The sequence below is a fragment of the Prionailurus viverrinus genome, chromosome A1, assembly GCF_022837055.1.
Source record: "Prionailurus viverrinus isolate Anna chromosome A1, UM_Priviv_1.0, whole genome shotgun sequence".
In the NCBI taxonomy this organism is placed as follows: domain Eukaryota; kingdom Metazoa; phylum Chordata; class Mammalia; order Carnivora; family Felidae; genus Prionailurus; species Prionailurus viverrinus.
The window spans coordinates 191,635,835-191,654,589 of NC_062561.1; the positions used below are offsets into that span (position 1 = coordinate 191,635,835).

The window sequence follows — 18,755 nt, forward strand, 5'->3', positions numbered from 1 at the left end:
CCCACCATTTCAGATTATTCAAGTACTTAATATAAGCATACCTTCCAAAACCATGCCATTATTTTAAAAATAAGGTAGATTTCTATGTGCTGAAATGAAACGATCTCCAAGATATATTACTGAAGGTTAAAAGCAAGGTGAAGAGCAAAATCAATCACCTTAGTGCAAATGAAAAAAGGATGCATCTGTGTATGTATAACTTTTTTGTCTGGGATATACAAGAAACTGTTGATAGTGTTACTTTTGGAATTGACATGGGGACAAATGGAGGGGTAGCTTAGTTTTCATCTATATTTCTCTACTTTTATTTAAAAAAAATAAAACATCAATCTAGGCCATCCAAATGTTGCAGTGATGGAGTGTTTTTTTTTTCTATATTTTTTGTCAGTAATAACCTCATACTTTAAAAATATATAAACCCCTGATATTAATATGCAAGGATGTTCATTGCAGGGTAGTTAATATTTGCAAAATATTGGAAACAATCTGAGTGCCTAACAAGGGAATTTGCTAAATTATGGTGCACTTTTGTATTGGATTTGTGCAATCATTGAAATCATATTCTGGAGAATATTCCAGGGCTTGGGTAAATACCTCTGACATATTAAAAGGAAAACCTAAAGCCTTCATAAAGCAGCATGGATCTGATGCCTTAAAACTAAGCACTAGTATCTAAGTCATGTACATCTCAGAGCATTCTGAAGGTTAAAACAGCAATTTTGTTGTATTTCAGATCAGAGAAGGGCTCATAAGTTTTTTTTTTCCCCTTCAAAAGTCTCATAGTGGGCATTTGGTCTTTGCACAACTTAACTTTCTCTGTGGATCATTTAGATGGCTAGTTGAGACAGTTAGTGTAGCTAACTCTTTAGTATCTTCTTCCTGATGCCTTTTAATATAACCACCAATCTGTATCATCTCTACACGCCTTTTCTTTTCACCAAAAATAGACACTTCACAATGGGATGTACCTTCAGTCTCATCTGAACACTCAAGAACAATAGTGCTTCCATGTGGAACAAGCTGCCAATCTCCTACTCTGTGGATGTCAGTGAAAAAACCCAGGGAATTTTTAGATGGGCTTGGGGGCTGGGGGTGCTTAATAAGGGAGCATAGCAAGTGACTGTCTCTGGCACTTCTGAGAAGTAGAAAAAAGTCTCTCAACCACTTCTTCCTTCCTCTTCCTTCTACCTTTGCTTTCCTCTCCTAACTCAGTGCAGTGGGCCTGCTGACAGAAGCAGGACAAATTGTCCCAGTGTTTTCTGTATCCCCACCTCACCCCAAGCACTGAGACAACAACCACAAAGATGCCTTACCCATTCCTGTCCTGCACTCTCCACCAGTGAATCTCGGAACTGTCCAGCAGGTAGTATTCCTCATTGCGTTGTAACGTAAGTTCCTGTGGGTCGTTCGTTTGGTAGTCATACAAGGCAATGACAAGGGTTTCTTCAGGTTCCTGGAGTGATCGCTGAAGGTAGGAGAAAACAAAATTGAGTGATGACATAGAAAGGAGGTCAATTGTGGAACCAGGTCAATAAGTCCTGAAATGGTAACTTGCTCCTGGATCTAGGCCAGGTCAACACATGAATTCCTATAATCCACTGGGTATTCGCTGAAACCACCTGCCTTCTCTAATTGGCTTTCTTTTATGAGTTAGGGTTATGGTGCTGAATGTGACACAAAGACACTCAGTACCTGGAATTAATTGCCCTCTCATTCTGTGTGGTGAATTCTGACCACAGTGAATTCCAAGCAGTCACATGCTTTTCACACAAGTCTGCTGGTTGCACGTTGCAGACTCTTTGCCGGAAGCATCATATTCTTGGTGAAAGTGATGCAGTGAACACTAGGTTATTCAGTCCATGCCTTTCTGATTTGATTTGTGGGTTTGTCCAGATCCAGAGGATCATAGACTATCAGAGCTGAAATGCCTCTGAGAGATCACTCAATCCATTCTTTTGTTAAGAATGCAGAAACTGAAGCCCACATGAAGAAATGGATATGGCCAAGCTTACCACATGAATTAGTCTTAAGGCTCTCTCTACTATAGCACATGTGCTCCCTTCTTCCATTTAGGGGCTCTCTTGACTACTCTCTACTTCTCAGTACCTTTTTAAAGACGACATAGTGAAGATGTGAGGAAGAGACTATAAAGCAAACAGTTGTGAACGTTCAGGATGGGTACACTTGCTACAGGTTGGCAAGTCTTGGGAGACAGTAAATACGGAAGAGATTGAGGTTACTGGCTAGGATGAGATTCGGTGTTGGGAAGCCAAAGTTTCTATTTTCACATTGAAGCCTTTGATGGTATAAAAATCCTGGAGATTTAGAAAGAAAAGCTTGTCATGGTGATGTGGTATGTCACCCCAGCTGAGCCCAGATTAGGATTTGAAGTCTCAATATCTGTGGAGCTCACAAGGTGGTGTATTGCAGTACTGAAGATAAGAATCATTGGGACTGAGGCTTTCACCTGAAGAGCTAATGGAGGAAGGAGTTAAACTGAAGGGCACCTGAAGATAAAGGAGGGATATGACATGGTATTCATACCATTATAGGACCAACTGATTGATCAATCGCTGTGAAAAGAAAGGTCAGAGCAGGGTTCAAAAACCATGGTGGTACATTTCTATAGGAGGCATCTTGGACAACTTTGGGGGCGATTTGAATGTCACAAAGGTTTAGGAGTGCTGCTAACATTTAGTGGCAGAGGGCCAAGAATGCAAAAATCTCTGCAGTATCCCATATACTGTAAAACTTTTGAATGTCCCGTTAGACATTCATGTGGTAAGAAACCTGCTTATAATAAGAATGGACAATAGTACTCTGAGCCTAGATCCTACCTCCACCCTATAGGTGGGACTATGGGCGAAACCATCTGCAAACCGGAGCTGGCTTCCTTAGAGTGGGCTTGGTATCACCTAAGTCTTGTAAATCAGTAGATTAGAGGAGTGTTTCTCCCACTTCAGTGTGCCACAGAATCACCTGGAGGTTTATTAAATTGCAGGTGGCTGGGCCCCTCTCCCAGAGTTATAAATATAGTAGGTGTGGGGTGGGGCCTGAGAATCTACAGTGCATTTCTAATAAGCTCTCAGGTGAGGCTGATTCTGCTGGTCCAGGGACCACACTTTGAGAACCACCATGTGAGTTAAAGCCCACCATGTCAGAAGCTCTGCTGCCTAGTAACTTACCTACTAAGTTGCTGAATGGCCTTGGAAAAGCCTCAAAACCTCCCTTGGGACTTGATGTCCCAAGGTTTAAAATGAGAATGAAACTATAACCCTCTGAAGTGGCTAGAATGGAGAGTGAGGGAAGGAGGCCTTCTCTGTATATATAAGTACACTCACACACACACATAAAGATATAGATATAGATATATATATCTTTGAAATAGATAGTAAAAGTATGGAAGTACTTAGAAAAATATAAAGTATTATCAAAATTAAGGTATGGAGGAAACACATCATTTTTCATAGATAGCTGTTATTGTACCCCAAAGTGGTCAGGTGGGGGGATGCACAGTTTGGTACAATAAATTTTTGTTGAGTGAATAAAGTGAACTCAGGATTTAGTAACTGAGTGGTCCTTTTGCATAAACTGACCCATGAGACAGGTCCAAGAAACCCAGGGTGTTCATTTCGGCTGAATTACTACAACCTGCTGTATTTGCCCAGGATATGAGAAATCTGGGGGTGGGGGAAAATGCAAAGGGGACATGGCATTCAGGCACTTGCAGCACTGGGTGCCCATCATGCCCAGAGCTTGAATCCTCACTCACCCTGTTGTCTTCAGGAGTAGGAGGAAGAGGCTTCTTTGAAGCTGAAATGAGAAAAACAGAAAAAGAAAATGAGTATGAAACCGAATGTGCCCAACCGGAGGTGAAAATTCAGGGGGCTTTTCAGAGAAAAGCAGCCCTTAGGAGAACAACAGAAGAGCCAAGAAAGAAGGAGATGATAAGACACAGAGAAATGAAAACCAGCCTTATAGAGCCAGTTTTTTTTTTTTTTTAATCTCTTTTGGCCTCTTGGTTCCCCATTGCATTTTCTAGAACATTCCAGAAACTTCTAGAAGTTCATATTTAGTATTCCCAGGAAAAGCCTAATCCAAAGGTTGCTACAGAGGCATTAGGCTTGTGTCTTTCTCTGTGGGCCAGGAGACCTCCACAAAGTCACCTACCACCTGCTCAACCCCGGAGTGGGAATTGGTGACTCAGGGTAACAGTGAGTCACTGGCTTCTTGAGGCAGCCGTGGGCTTGGGGAGAGGGTGGGTGAGGTAAGGGGTCATTGAGTTATTTTTTGGGAGGGCTGGAATCTACTTTTAGTTACATTAACACTTCTGAGCATGTGTTCTTGCTGCCTTCTCCAAACAACACACACTCAGCACCTCTCTCTCTCTCTCTCTGTTTGTGTCTCCATGTCTCCGTCGCTTTACCTCTCCTCTATGCCTTCTTTTCTCCTTTGTCCTATCTTCTTTATCTCTCTTTTCTTCTCGCCTTCCTTTCATCTCTTCCTCTCTGTCCTTCAGTATTTTTCCTTTGAGGCACTGAAAAGGTCAGGCTTAGAATCAATAGACCAAGGTCGAATATCTGGGAGTATGTGTGGCATGGGAGGCAGCACATAGGCTTGTGCTCAGTTCAAGGATTATTTAATAATTAGAGATAAGACAGGAATAGGCTCCATAAGTAGGTGGTGAGATCCTCATCTCTGCATGAGATTGACTCATTGCATGAAGTTGATCCCTGCCTGAGTTGGACAGTAACTGTCAGGATTGTGAGTAGAGGAGACCCACACAGTGACATGGGACCCCACCCCCTGTGCTAACACTTTAAGCACAGGCAGGGTGGGGTATTGACTTGGCTTTGTGACTAACTGAGAAGAAGAAAACAAGCATAATGGGAAGCATGGTTCCTATTCAACACTCAACTCAGGGCACCAAGAGACTGATGTTGTAACCCTAGCTCCACTGGGAAGGAGCTGTGTGGCCTTGGTCTCCTTCCAGCCCTGAACATTCTGCAAGGGTATCTCTTCCTCCAGCCTTGCTCTCCCCTTCTTTCCTCTTCCTCTGTGTGAAGTTGGTATGTAGTGACATCAGGGCCAGTTCTGGTTGCAGAAATGAATGGGGTATAGCAGGGTCCATTTTTTACCCAACCACCTCTGCTGTTTTCCAGACATACACATACATGCTGCTATATTTCAGCTTCATATTCTTCTGTCCACAAATAAAAAAGACTAGTAGGTGCAATTGCCATTTATTGAGAGATAAGAAAGTGCCAGCAAATGTGCTAAGAGCTTTCCACGACCCCATTGTTGAAACACAAATGCAGGACCACTAGCAGAGTGACTGTATGGCAGTTAGGCCTGAGTTCATGTGGGAGGAGTTCAGCATGACCAGCTCTCTCCAACTGTCATCTAGGTGCATCATTCAGATGTTCCTCACACCTCAATCATATGTCTACCACTCAGTGGAGGGGAGTGCTGTGCACCCTGAAGAGGGACAGCTGCAAAATGCACGGTGAAGATGGAAAAATGGAAACACAGATTCAAAGAATTTCAGAATTGACAACGGACTTAGAGATTATTTCATCTTAGGAGCCCTAAAGCTTCCCCTAACATTTGAGAGATGAGGACATTAGGGCCCTTGGGGGCCGAGTGACTGATCCAACAGCCCGCAGCCAAGTGCTGGCAGGAATCTGGAGACCAGATCTCTGGCTCTGGAAATGGCTTTCACTCACTGGGGAAAGCCCATGCCATCTTGTTATTGTGATGGGTTCCACCCATATAAACCCTTCTGTTTCTTTTTTATGAAATACTCTTTATGAGTACAGACCATAGGGTAATGCCGAAGATCACTGACTTCTAAAACTAGGTATATATTGTTCCTTGGAGCCATGGGATTGGTAACTTTAAACTTTCTCTCCCAAGGTGGAGGGTGAGAGGTGGTGGTTTTTAAAGTGGTACTAAGAGGGGCTGTGACTCAGGAAGCCACGGAAAACCCAGCCATGGGTTACATTTAGCACATCCGCCTTGGGTTGTCAATCCGAGGTAGTAGGTTTTAGTGCAAAAAAGAAACTGACAGATGAGAAAAGGTGGCTAGGGTAAGAGAGGTTGAGAAGAGGGGAGAATGGAAGCAAAACAATTCACACAATCCATCATTCCTATTCAACAATGAATGCCTTTACAGAGCACTTCTCCCTGTGTGACCTTGAGCATTCCAAACTGCTCAAGGCGTTCTGTTTCTGTGACCTCACACATCTACCCCAGATGACTGTGAGGAATGCGAGCACATCATGTGTAAAAGTGCATGCAAGTGAAGTTGCACTTCATTGAAAGGTCAGGTCCCAGAGCCATCACAGAAGAGAAAACCGAGTTACACACCAATCGTGAGTTCCAGAGCCTTGGACCTCCAAGGACCAGAAACAATGTCTTTTGTTTTCATTTTGTATTTAGGCCATGGCCTCCTTTTCTCTGAGGTTATGGAGATAAACGGCAAATTTGAAGGGGACGCAGTGAAAAGCCACAGAGTACAATAGACAGCTTTTGATTTTACTTTCTTCCCCTCCAAGTGTATAAAGTTGAGCTGGTATAATTAAACATGTCTGTGACGTGGTGCTACTGTAACAAATAAATAATATTCTATACGTTTGAGGCTTTCTCTACAACTTGAGATTTAAGTAGACCACGCCATTCACATTTTCTAACTTGCGGGTTATATAGTAGTGCTTCCCAAGCTTACTTTGCACACAAATCTCCAGGGTATCTTGTTAAAACACAAATTTTGATCTGGCACCTGGGATGGGGCCAGAGAATTTACATTTCTAACTAGCTTCCAGATGATGTTGACACTACTGGTCCAAGGACCACACTTTTAGTAGCAAGGAGCTATAAAGACATAAGGTTTGAAGTGGAAACAGATCAACAGACTAGTGTTAGAGGCGGATGATTTCCCTCCAACAGTTCTGAAGATGCAGAATTTTGTATTCAATCCTCGACACCCGTGATGATGGGAAGCTGAGAGCTTTTACTTCCTCCTGCTAGAGAGGTCGGTCATTTTACAAGAAGAAAGGGAATTCCCAGTCTCTTACCATTCTTGGTTGGATCGTACTGGGCACAGCCCACTGCGAGCTTCTCCAGCTGAGCACAGCACCTCCACCTCCCATCCATCCAGAAGTTAGGATGATACATGGGTACCAAACTGTTATTGTTCCTTGTTTCTGAAAGAGATTGGCACCAGCAGAAGAGTTATTTCAGGTTATTCTATCAAGGACAACCAACTTCTCAACTCCTTGAGATTGGACCCTGCTGTGTGAGCCTGAGTGAATAGTACCTGGAATAGTCAGAAAAATAGCCTTTTGCCCAAGCATGTACATTTATGGAAGAGTATGTGTTGGATGTGGTCATCATCAGGTCTGGGTTCTTGTCTGACCTTGGGTTAATTGTGTGTCCCTAGATTGGGCAACACCCTCATCTGAGCCTCATTTTCCCCACGGTGCAATGAGATTCTTAGACTGGATCAGTGGGCCCCACAGAAGTGCCCAAGGGGCAATGTGAAGACTGAGCAGGAGGGATTCCTGCCCCTTCATCTCTCCCCCCTTCAACCACAGGAATTTTGCTTTTATCTCTTCTAGATTTGTGGCTTTAAAGTTAGATTTTGGCAAGATTAAAAAAAAAAAAAAAGAGGTTCTCCTGCCGAAAGAAAAAAGAAATATAAAAAGTGGAGAACTCGATAGACCATCTCAAATGCTCCTTCCAGCTTTAATATCCTGTGAGTAAACCCCTACGCAGAGGGAGAATGGCCAATGAACATAGTTGGGGTTCTTTTGATAACTTTTTACTCAGTATTTATTCTGAGCCTCATGATTTGAGAATATTCTCCAGCTTACCCAGCGCTTGTCTGTTCATATCCTATTTGAGACAACAACCTTGGAAGAAGATAAGAATTGTATTTTTATTCTCATTTTCAGATAGAGGCATCACGGCTCTCAAGATTCCAAATGGCTTGCTTATTCTTAGTCCTAATAGCTACTTAGAGACAGATTAATATCTGAACCCACTTCTCCTGCAAACCCAGGGCTTCAGGCTAAGTAACAGGACTTTCTTTGCGTTTCATTCTAAGTGTCTGCCGTGTCTTAACTCATTTATTTCTCACAATAACCCTGTGTCTGATTATTACAAGTCAGAATTTGTAGATGTAGAAATGAAGACACTGGAAGGTCAGGGAACTTGCCCAAGGTCACATACTAATAATTGGCAGAGCTGGGATTTTCACCTTAGCAGACTGGCTGCACATGTCATGTATACCCAAACGCTGTGCTGGTTCTAATTATGCTGTCAACAAGGTGAGCCTTAAGAAATACCGTTCCTGATGATCTGAAAGCTTTTAAAGTTAGCTAACATTTACGGGGTGCCAACGATGGGCCAGGCTAGTTCCGAGGGCTTTACTCACAGCAGTTCTGGAGGCAGGTACTATTATTATCATTCCCTCCTCCTTTCCTTTTTTATAGATGGGGAAACTGAAGCACAGAGCAGCTGAGGCAGTTGCCTACGCACACATGGCTAGTAAGTGGCAGAGCCAGGATTCAAACTCAGGTCATCTAACTCAAGGGCCCATCCTCTTATTATTCCCACTAGACCAGGAGTTGGCTAAGTTTTTCTTAAAGGGCCAGATGGTCAATATTTTAGGTTTTGTTCAGCCGCAGGCAAAATCAATATATTATGGAGGTACTTCTATAATCTTTTAAAATATGACCATTTAAAAATACAAAAACCATCCTTAGCTTGGAGCTTTATAAAAACAGGTGGTAGACTGGATTTGTTTGACCCTACATGGTACTGATTGTTGCCTCTTGGGCCCAGGGTGAAAAGTTGGGATCCAACACCAACACCAAAAGTGAGAAATATTTGACCGTCAGCTGTCCTTGATCTTACTACGGAATCCAAGCCTGCCAGAGGATCAAGGGATCTCAGGGACCGATTTGCATAGGGGAGTTATTACCTTCTTTAAGGGCCAGAACCCAGCGCTGCCGGCTCTCACGGTCTGGAGCAAACACATACAGGAGGTAATTGTCATGCACAACCTGGAGGTACACAGAGTCCAAGATGAGCAGTGCGCCCAGAGAGCAGGATGATTGATAGCAGGCCCATCTAGCTTACTGGGTCAAGAGTGGGCCCTCAGGTGTTTGTCATCATAAATGCAAACATCTGGGCAATTAGGGGACTGGTGTCCTTTTTATCCAAATATTTGAATTCACACAGGGTGAAACTCCACAGTTCAGACTACTTGTCTGAGATTCCATGTTGCCGGTAAGCAATTGCTAAATTAAAATAGCTGGAGGGACGCCTGGGTGGCGCAGTCGGTTAAGCGTCCAACTTCAGCCAGGTCACGATCTCGCGGTCCGGGAGTTCGAGCCCCGCGTCAGGCTCTGGGCTGATGGCTCAGAGCCTGGAGCCTGTTTCCGATTCTGTGTTTCCCTCTCTCTCTGCCCCTCCCCCGTTCATGCTCTGTCTCTCTCTGTCCCAAAAATAAATAAACGTTGAAAAAAAAATTAAAAAAAAAATTAAAATAGCTGGAGAAAAAACTCTCCATGTGACAGCATATTTATTTCTCATACTAATTTTTTTTAAAAAATGTTTATTTATTTATTTTTGAGAAAGAGAGAGAACACAAGAAGGGGACAGGCAGAGACAGAGAACGAGAAGGAGACACAGAGTCTGAAGCAGTCCCCAGGCTCCAAGTTGTCAGCTCAGAGCCCAACACAGGACTGGAAACCACAAACTGTGAGATCATGATCTGAGCCGATGTCAGATGCTTAACCGACTCAGCCATCCGGGAGCCCCTCTCATATTAATTTTTAAGTGATTAACAGAATCTTTCTGTCATATGAAAGAGTAAGATACTAGACGAAAAAAATTACAATTGAGACTTTAAAAGCTTCTTATTTTGAAATAATATAAGACACCCAAGAAGTTCCAAAAATAGTACAGGATCCCTGTGTTCTTTTCACCCACCTCTCCCTAATGATTATAGAACCATAGCACAGTTCCCAAACCAGGAAGTTGACATTGGTCCAAAATGATTAACTAAACTATAGATCTTCTTTGAAATTCACCAGCTTTTTCTCATGAATTCATTTTTAATTGGAATTTTAATGACGGGAAAATACATGTTATTCACTTCAATTACTAAATATTTCAATTCACAGAGGTCAACTTTCTAGTAGGAAAAGAATCCTTTTCTGTTTCACGTTAAAAATGCGATATTTACCCCTCAAATTGGCAAAGAGGAACCGTACCCTAGAATGTACAAAGAGATATCCACTCCTTCAGAGTCACAGATGCCAAGAGTGATGCCAAAATTTGGACAATGTCATGACCTAAAGACCAGAGATAACCTTTACCAACTCTGTCCAGTAGAACTTCTTGCAATGATGAAAACATTCTATAATCTGTGCTATCCAGCACATAGCTATTGAACATGTGAAATGTTCATCCGTTCAGTGGGCTTAGTGTGACTCAGGAACTGAATTTTCAATATTGGTTAATTTAATTTACATCTAAATATTAAACATACACCTGTAGCTAGTGGCTACTCTATTGGACAATACAACTCCATACAGTTCTCAGATTGTAAAATCTGAGTCTTTTTGTCCCAGAACCTCCAAACAATTATACTCGAGTACTGCAATCTGTTGACCCAAATCATAAGTAAATGGCACTTAAGAGTATTAGGCTTGGGGCCTTTGACAGTTTTTTTCTTTGCTCTAGGGGCAGAGAATTGGGACTTCTGTTGAGGCAGGGAAGACATGAGAGAAAGAGAAATGAGGAATTACACCTTTTCAAAATTTTGTGATTTGAGGGATGAGTGAATCAATAATTGAAGGAACACAGTAGCTTTCTTCTGGCTTAGTTTAAGACCTAACTGTAGATCAGAGTCATCCCTGGTCTACCTTCTATTACAATGACTGAGACTTTCAACCATCATGCGAGGAATAGGAAGCTAGCAATCTCAGGCATAGTGGACTTACCTGAAATGGATATTTATAGTGGCATGGGATACTAATGTCACTTTTCACAATCTCAACACATTTGATTCGGGAGAGTTCAATGGAGCCCTTCAATGTGCGCTTTTTCTGTGGGGAAAAAAAGCACATTCCATTTAAAGAAGAGAGAAGACCATATTTTTGTCCAGGTTGGTTGTAGAAATCCACTACTCTATAGATAAGATCCGTTAGCTTTGTAAACTAATCCCCCATGTATCCAGAAGTTACTTCTTGGCCCTTAGTGCCTAAGAGAGACACTCTGAGCCAACTCCTGGGAGAAACTGCCCTGTTAATTGTCTCTAATGGGGTCACTGATTTTAACTCATTGAGCAAAGGCACCTTATATCTCAGTGACCTTGTGACAAACAGCAGCATTTGTAGAACTTGTAGCTGGGGTGGGTAGTGCAGTATAGGAAACCAACTATACATGTGCCTGTTTTCTCTGTTTTGTGCCTTATTAGCACAGTAGTTGAATTCAGGCATGTCCTGCATGGTGATGTATACTTTCAGTGGCACCTTTCTTTTCTACGTATGGATTCTCCAGGTCCCTTTTATTTATTCACAATCCCACAATGACACTTCTGTAGGACATTTCTGACTCTGCTCTATAACTACCTCTTCTTCATAGCCCCATCATCTGGTCCCATGTCTCATTTCCTTGGAAGTTTGCTAGATTTCTTTCCTTGGTAATTAATTTACATTATGGTCATGCGACAGTCATGACTTATAATGATGCTATAAACATGTTACTCAATTCTAAGGGTCCTTGTACTTGGAAAGTGGATTCCAGGGGATGTTACCCAATGGGACAGATTCTATTGTGAACTATCAGGCTCCAAGGAAGGCTAGTTAGGGAAAAGTTTTTGTGGAGCAGAAGCTTTTCTCAAGTGCCTGGAATTAGGCTTCCATTGAGAATAGAATTTAATTCAGATATGGAACTGTTGCAAAATACTTTGTTATACCTTATCTTTTAGAAAAAGGTGAAAAATGGTGGTGAATTGGGCAAAAGTTGGAAAGGGCTAGATTCAAAGTTAAGTTCTGTTTTCTTCTTTATTTTCTGTCTGGATGATCTATCCATTGATATAAGTCGGATGCTAAGGTCCCCAACTATTATTGTATTACTGTCAATTTCTCTTTTTATGTCTATTAACAACTGCTTTATGTATTTAGGTGCTCCAATGTTGAATACATAAATATTTACAATTGTTATATTCGCTCACTGTTGGTTCCTTTATCATTGTGTAATGTCCTGCTTTGTCTCCTGTTACCATTTTTGTTTTAAAGTCTTATTTTGACTAATGTAAGTATTGCTACCCCAGAATTTTGTGTATGTGCATGTCCATTTGCATAGAATATCTTTTTTCATTCCTTCACCTTCAGTCTTTATGTGTCTTTGGTTTTGAAGTGAGTGTTGTAGGCAGCATACAGATGAGTTTTATTTTTTTATCCATTCTGTCCCCCTATGTCTTGATTGGAGCATTTAGACAATTTATATTTAAGTTATTATTGATAGGTATGTACTTATTGCCATCTTGTTACTTGTTTTCTAGTTGTTTTTATAGTCCTTCTCTGCAAAGTTGGCTCAGCCTCTAACTAGCAATGTGACCATGGACAACACATCTCACCTTCCTGTACTTCAATTTTTACATCCACTAAGTGAGGATAGTAATGCCTACCTTGTAAAGATTATTTGGGGAATAAAATGGGTGTATGTAAACAAATTGTTTGGCTTATAATAGATGCCCTCGATAAAGGGTACTCTCCCAACTAAAGAGGTTAAGGAAATCCTAACTATGGTAAGAGAGTCATGACATCGTAAAATTCTCCAGAAGAGAGCTCAGTCTGTACTTCCTAATTTTTGATACGCAGCCTGTTTGCTGGCCTTTGCTTTAGCAGCCAAGGCACAGAAGTGAGATTAAAAAAAAAGTCAAGAGGTGAAAAGTATCCTCTGTCAAATACAAGGAGGCTTTGTGGTGCTTCTTTTTAAATTTTCTTTCTAAAAAATACTTAATTCTTCAAGTATAAAACTTATCTGTGTAAAATAGTATGGAAGTATGTTAAGAAAGTATTTATAGTCTCATATTATTCCACTCTTCTCCACAACCTTGAGGTACCCAAGTTTAACCATTTGGAATGCATTTGTCTTTCCCACACACATTTATAAGATATATACAAACAAAAACAAGCATCTGATTCACATAGTGGTCTACAGCTTGCTTTTGTAACCTAAGGATGTATTAAAAGGTCAGTTTTCCCTTAAAAACCTCTGAAAACATGTGTCCTTTGGGCTCAAAATATCTTCTCATTTAGAGTCTTCCACAGCTACAAATACATGCCTTGGTTCTGCCCATAATCATAGTTGTTGGCGATGGTTAATCTGTTTTTCAAAAACAGAAGAGCACAAGGGAGTTACCTTTTCAACAACCTTCTGTTGCTCTGGGTAAACAGGGAGGCTGAGTTTTGAGGTTATCTTGTTTTTTGACCTTTATTGCATTGTTTCCTTAGTAGTATATATAATGAAATGCAACAAAAAGCTCATGGCAGTAATATGACAACTCTGTTTGCAGACGTGTTTGTCCTTGGAACCCACTAAATCCTGTGCTCCCTGAGAGAGAAACCAGGACATCTATCACCGAATCTTTAAGGCATAGCGACAAGCCTGCAACAGATGCTCAGTCAGAATGATATGAACAAAGGGGACCACTTTGAAACACAATTTAAACAATCTCAGTCAGGTATAAGGCTAATGCATTTATCTACTCAGGAAATATTTACTGGGGAGCCAGCTACAAACTAGGTGCTGTTCTGAGAGCAGGAAATAGATGAACTTGGTAGACTATGTAAAGGAGCTTCCAGTCTTGTTGAGAAGGCAGGCAATGAAACAAGTGCTATAAAGAGAATGGAATAGGTTGAGGTGACCAACTTGTGGACAGGGGAGGGCTGTCTGGAGAGAGGACATTTGAGAAAAGATCAAACAGTTGAAAAACGATCCAGACATGAAGTCTGGTGGGGAGGGTGGTGGTAAGTACCCTATGTAAAGTTCACAACAAGAGCAAAAGTCCCAGGGTAGCAAAGTTTTGGATATGTAATGGCTGTTACTAGCCTGGGATCATCATAACCAGGGTATAAAGTAGAGGTAAGTATTAACCAGAGTTGTGAGTAGGGATAAAAGTTCTGTGTGCGAGTTCTAAAGCAGCGTTGCCTAATAATAGCAGAATGTGAACCATACACGTAACTTAAAGTTTTCTAGTAGCACATTAAAAGAAAGCAAAAAAAAAAGAAACAATGAAATTAATTTTAAGAACATATTTTGTTTGCCTCATTATATCTAAAATATCCGTTCAATGTGTAATCAACATAAAAAAAATTAATGAGCTACATTACTTTTTTGCTAAGTCCTTGAAATCGTGTATTATACAACACATCTCAATTTGGACTTGCCACATTTCAAGTGCTCAGTGGCCACACATGGCTCTGGCCCCATTATCGGACAGTACAGCTTCAAGATACCCAAGAAAGTGTTCTCCTCTAACCTTACATTATATCCTTTGATCTCTTAATATTCATTGACTTTAAACAAGGATTTTAAGAGGCATTGTGTTTTAACAGCCTGTCAGGTAAGCTGACCGTCAGGTTTGTTCTTCAGTAGGAATGGATTTCACATTTCACCATCAAAACTCACTCTTCATCCTAAATGGCTGCCCTGAGGTCAGTTGTCCTCAAACCTCTCAAGATCAGATATGTGAAAAACAAGAGACCCGCTGTGCATCCCCCCCAGATGGGTCCTGTGGAGTAGCTGGTCTGTGAGCTAAACACAGTTTCATCTCTGAGAAATGGTGATTGCCTGTAATCATCCCAAACAACTGTGCTATTTCTGAAAAAATTCCAGGGTAACCCTTCCAAGGAAACCACATAAGAGCCATCAGGGAAAGAAAGACACCAAGTAAAACCTGCCCTCATTCTTGTCATTCCATCTATATCACTTGGGGTGAAAGTCGCAGGACCTCACTTGGCTTGGTCTTTTTTCTCGGCCATGTTCAAAGCTACAGTTTCCTCATATTCCAAAGCTTCTCCCTGGACACCTGACGTGTGTCAAACAGAATCCATCAAGATGCTGGTGCCCACATATTTGCACAAAGGCAAGCTTGTGCCAGCAGCTTTTATATCCCCTTTCTTTTTATGTTAATATATTGTATAAAATAGAATTTTAGATTGTGAGTTTCAAAGAGAGAGGCAGGGAACAAAACCAAAAGAAAGGACAATTAACGTTTTTGAGCACTTCTTATACCTCGGGCACTCAACGGGCCAGAGCCAATTTAATCCCACGATCCTGCAAAGTATCATTGCCCCACCTTGCATGTGAGGAAATTGAGGTTCAGAGAGGCCAAATCTCTTACTAAGCAGGAGGGCAGGATACAAGCCCAAGCCTAGGACCCCAGAGCCTGAGTGCTTAACTAATGTGTTTCATGGCTCTTGCTCTTCCCCCAACTTCCCACAGGAGATTTTCATTCTCCGAACTCCCCACAGGGAACAATCAATTGCACGATCGATGCGCCAAGCTGTGACCCAGCAGACATTTGTCTGTGCCCTATTTGGTTGTGCAATGCTTATGCTGGATTTGAGAGGGAGAGCACATTCTCTGCTTCCTCAGAATAATTCCCTCCACTTCACTCCTATGACAGTGGCTCCTTGGCTGTTTGGCTAGTCCAGCAGGTACGACAGTGAGACGCGATGTGTCTGATACCTAAGAAAAGTATCTGAAAAACAGCAGAACTTCAGCTTTCTGCTTTGGAGAGGCAGAATGGGCAACGACTGGAACTTTCAGGTCCGGTAGACCTGCATCTGCCTGACCAGCTGTGCAATCTGAGGCAAGTATCTCAACTTCTCAATTGCCTTGTTGTTTTTAAAGTGAGAATAATAATCGTCCCTGAATCATTGGGCTAACTTAGAGGACTTATAAAAAAGCCACATAAACCTACTAGCAAAATAAACTTCATTCACATAACAAACCAATCACTCAAGTTAAGTTACCCACTTTCCTTTCCTTGGCTTCCCCCCAAAATAAGACCTTGTTCTCTTGTGTCCACATTTTGGGAGTGATTTTCTTTTGGGCAAATATGTAACCAGGAGCCACCATTTGGGAAGGGCAACATTAATTTTTAACTGGCGATACTGGTGATTTTGACATTTTGGAGTCATTTAATTTGCAAATTATCTGTAAAATCAAATTATTTGCAAAATGAAAAGGGGCCTGTTTCCTGGTCTCCCGACTGTGTTGCATTTCCTCTTCCAGGGCTTTTGCTTTCTGCTTTTCTTCAAACTCGCCTGTCAAAACCTTCCTCAAATGGTCATTCTCCAAAGGTTTAACTCACTGATAGATTAAAGGTTGGCTTGTTTCAGAGGAGTTTGGATTAGGACAGATATTAGAAACTGAGGCCAGGAAGGAGCTTTGATAATTGAATTTTGGGCATTAGGGGAGAGAATATTTTTCAAAGGGGGGAGTGAGACATCTAAGACTTTCCCGGATCACACTGTAAAAGTAGCCACATACTGCCTTTATCAGAGTTTCTTTATGATTAGAAAGTCTTACTGGTGATGATTTGAACAAGGCATTTCAAATATTTTGCTCAATGCCTCTTCCAGAGTGTAGTATATTGTACAAATGTGAAATGGCGCAATGACACCATTGAAATTAAAATTGATGTCATGTGAGATGAAACTTAAGTCACTGATTTGAGGGTTATTCCCCTGTGCCCCCCCCCCCCCCAGCAGAATGCCGGTTCTAAACTTGACTTGAGGGGTCTTCCTGAGTTTTAGTTTCATCCTCTCTGCAACACATGCTCAAGGTAGCCCCTGAATTTGCTCCCAGTTTCCCAGCTCAGCTTTCTGTCTTTTATGACAAAGGGTACCTTTGTCTCTGCAGGGGAGAAGAGCAGAGATTCAGAACTCACAAACGCCACGGTTTGAAATCTCTGTGGTGACAAGTAACATAGGGCAAACTTGGCTTAGTTCTTTAGGCTTAGTTCTTTTAGTTCTTAAGGTGTAATGAGATTGTTGACAGCTGCCTCTCAGGGTTACTGTGACCTGAACTGTGGAAAGGCACCCAGCACGTTGCCTAATACCCAATAAAGATGTGATCATTAGTATCTCAATGGAAAACACCAGTTTCTTCTAAAACACCAGTGCAACTTGTGATACTGTTGCTGGCTCCTCTCCCCTCCCCAACCTGTCTTCCCAACCTGTCTTCATCTGGACCTACCTCCATGAATCTTTGCAATTCTGGGAGAATCTGAAATTAAGGGAGCATATTTTGAGGCTCCTGGGCTGACTTAAAGTTAGGAAACTCTGATCCATCCCACACCAGCCTTCTTTCCTTTCCCCTTTTCTGTAACACCTTTTAGTCATAGCTAAACCAGAGTCAACTGGCTTTCCTCACCTCAGCTTTTCACAGTGTGGTTTTTAATGAGGCTGGTTGTGCTGTGGGGAAATCTAGCTACCCTTAAAGTCGTCCATCTTGTTCGTAGTATCACCCTGACTCTCCAAGAGAAAAAAAAAAGTGAGGCTTTTACCCTAAAAGGGAAGAAAAAGCAAGAAGAGAGAAGAAAGAAAGAAAGAAAGAAAGAAAGAAAGAAAGAAAGAAAATGGACTATACTGTTGTACAGTTTCCAGAGGGAAATTTGGGATCTTTCTTAAAAGTATGAGTGGACTTTCTCACAAGAAACTGTTAAGAGCAAATACTTGTGGGAACAGTTCTGGTGTTTGGAAGTAGGAAGAGAGCTTTCTTTCAACCTCATATCTTTCTATACTCTTTCACTTTTGTACCACAAACTTGTATTTGTTATATTTAAAAACAAAATATAAACAAACGCGTTTTCTTTATAGGATTTATCCTACAGGAACATTTGTTCAAAATATATCAAGATGTAGGGAGAAGGATTTCATAACGGCCTTATTTATTTCAATAAAAAAACCCTAGAGAACCTCAACTATTCATCCATAGACAAATGGTTAAATTAGTTATGGTTCATCCATCCTGTAGCCGTTAACAAAGAGGTCTACATGGAGGAACAAAAATGTATACATTAACTGAAAAAAGCAGATGTAGAGCAAAAGATGGAGCCTCACCGCATTTTTGGAAAGAGAAATAATAAAATACATAATAGGAAATGCAAAACTCAAATAATACAAGGAGGAACCCTGCTGACACTGGCTCTCCCTCGTGGGTGGCACTATAGCCGACTTTGACAGGGTAAGTGTGATGTTTTGGTAATATTTGAAGTTGTTGCAGGGAGCATGTAAATTTACTAAGCAGAAAAGTGAAAATAATATTTTAAAGCAGTCAGAAATTTAAAAACACCACCCTGTACTACAACTTTGCAGATTTCTGTGGGAGAGGGCTGAGGGGTACACGTCGAATGCTGGGTGTGCAAAATGATGCAGCTTTTTGCCCTTGTAGCCTCCTGACCCCATTAGCAGTCAGTGGCAGCCAGGCAGCCCCTGTCACCTGCTCTTCTTTCTTCTTTATCCATGGAGGTTCAAGTTCACGACGGGTCCTCTCATCTTCTTGGGTGATAACCATTTTCTTCATAGATTCCATAGGCTTTTATGTGGGTATATTTATTTTAGAAGTAAAGCAGTACTTCAGGAATAATTTCTAGGTCTCGTTTATGTTAGATAAAGATATAGTGGTCCTAGCCTTTCAAAAGCATTTTTGTTTAAATTTGT

At 41.4% G+C, this 18,755-nt stretch overlaps 1 protein-coding gene across 1 annotated transcript in view; it reads right to left on the reverse strand.

Moving 5' to 3' along the window:
- ITK (IL2 inducible T cell kinase) overlaps window positions 1-18,755 on the reverse strand; it is a 58,384-nt gene that overhangs the window by 27,755 nt on the left and 11,874 nt on the right. Inside the window, exons 2-6 of the mRNA XM_047867084.1 lie at window positions 11,016-11,120; window positions 8,987-9,068; window positions 7,077-7,205; window positions 3,773-3,813; window positions 1,314-1,465 (exon numbers count right to left, since the gene is read on the reverse strand). Of these exons, the coding sequence (XP_047723040.1) occupies window positions 1,314-1,465; window positions 3,773-3,813; window positions 7,077-7,205; window positions 8,987-9,068; window positions 11,016-11,120 (509 nt within the window). The remainder of the gene's footprint in view (window positions 1-1,313; window positions 1,466-3,772; window positions 3,814-7,076; window positions 7,206-8,986; window positions 9,069-11,015; window positions 11,121-18,755) is intronic.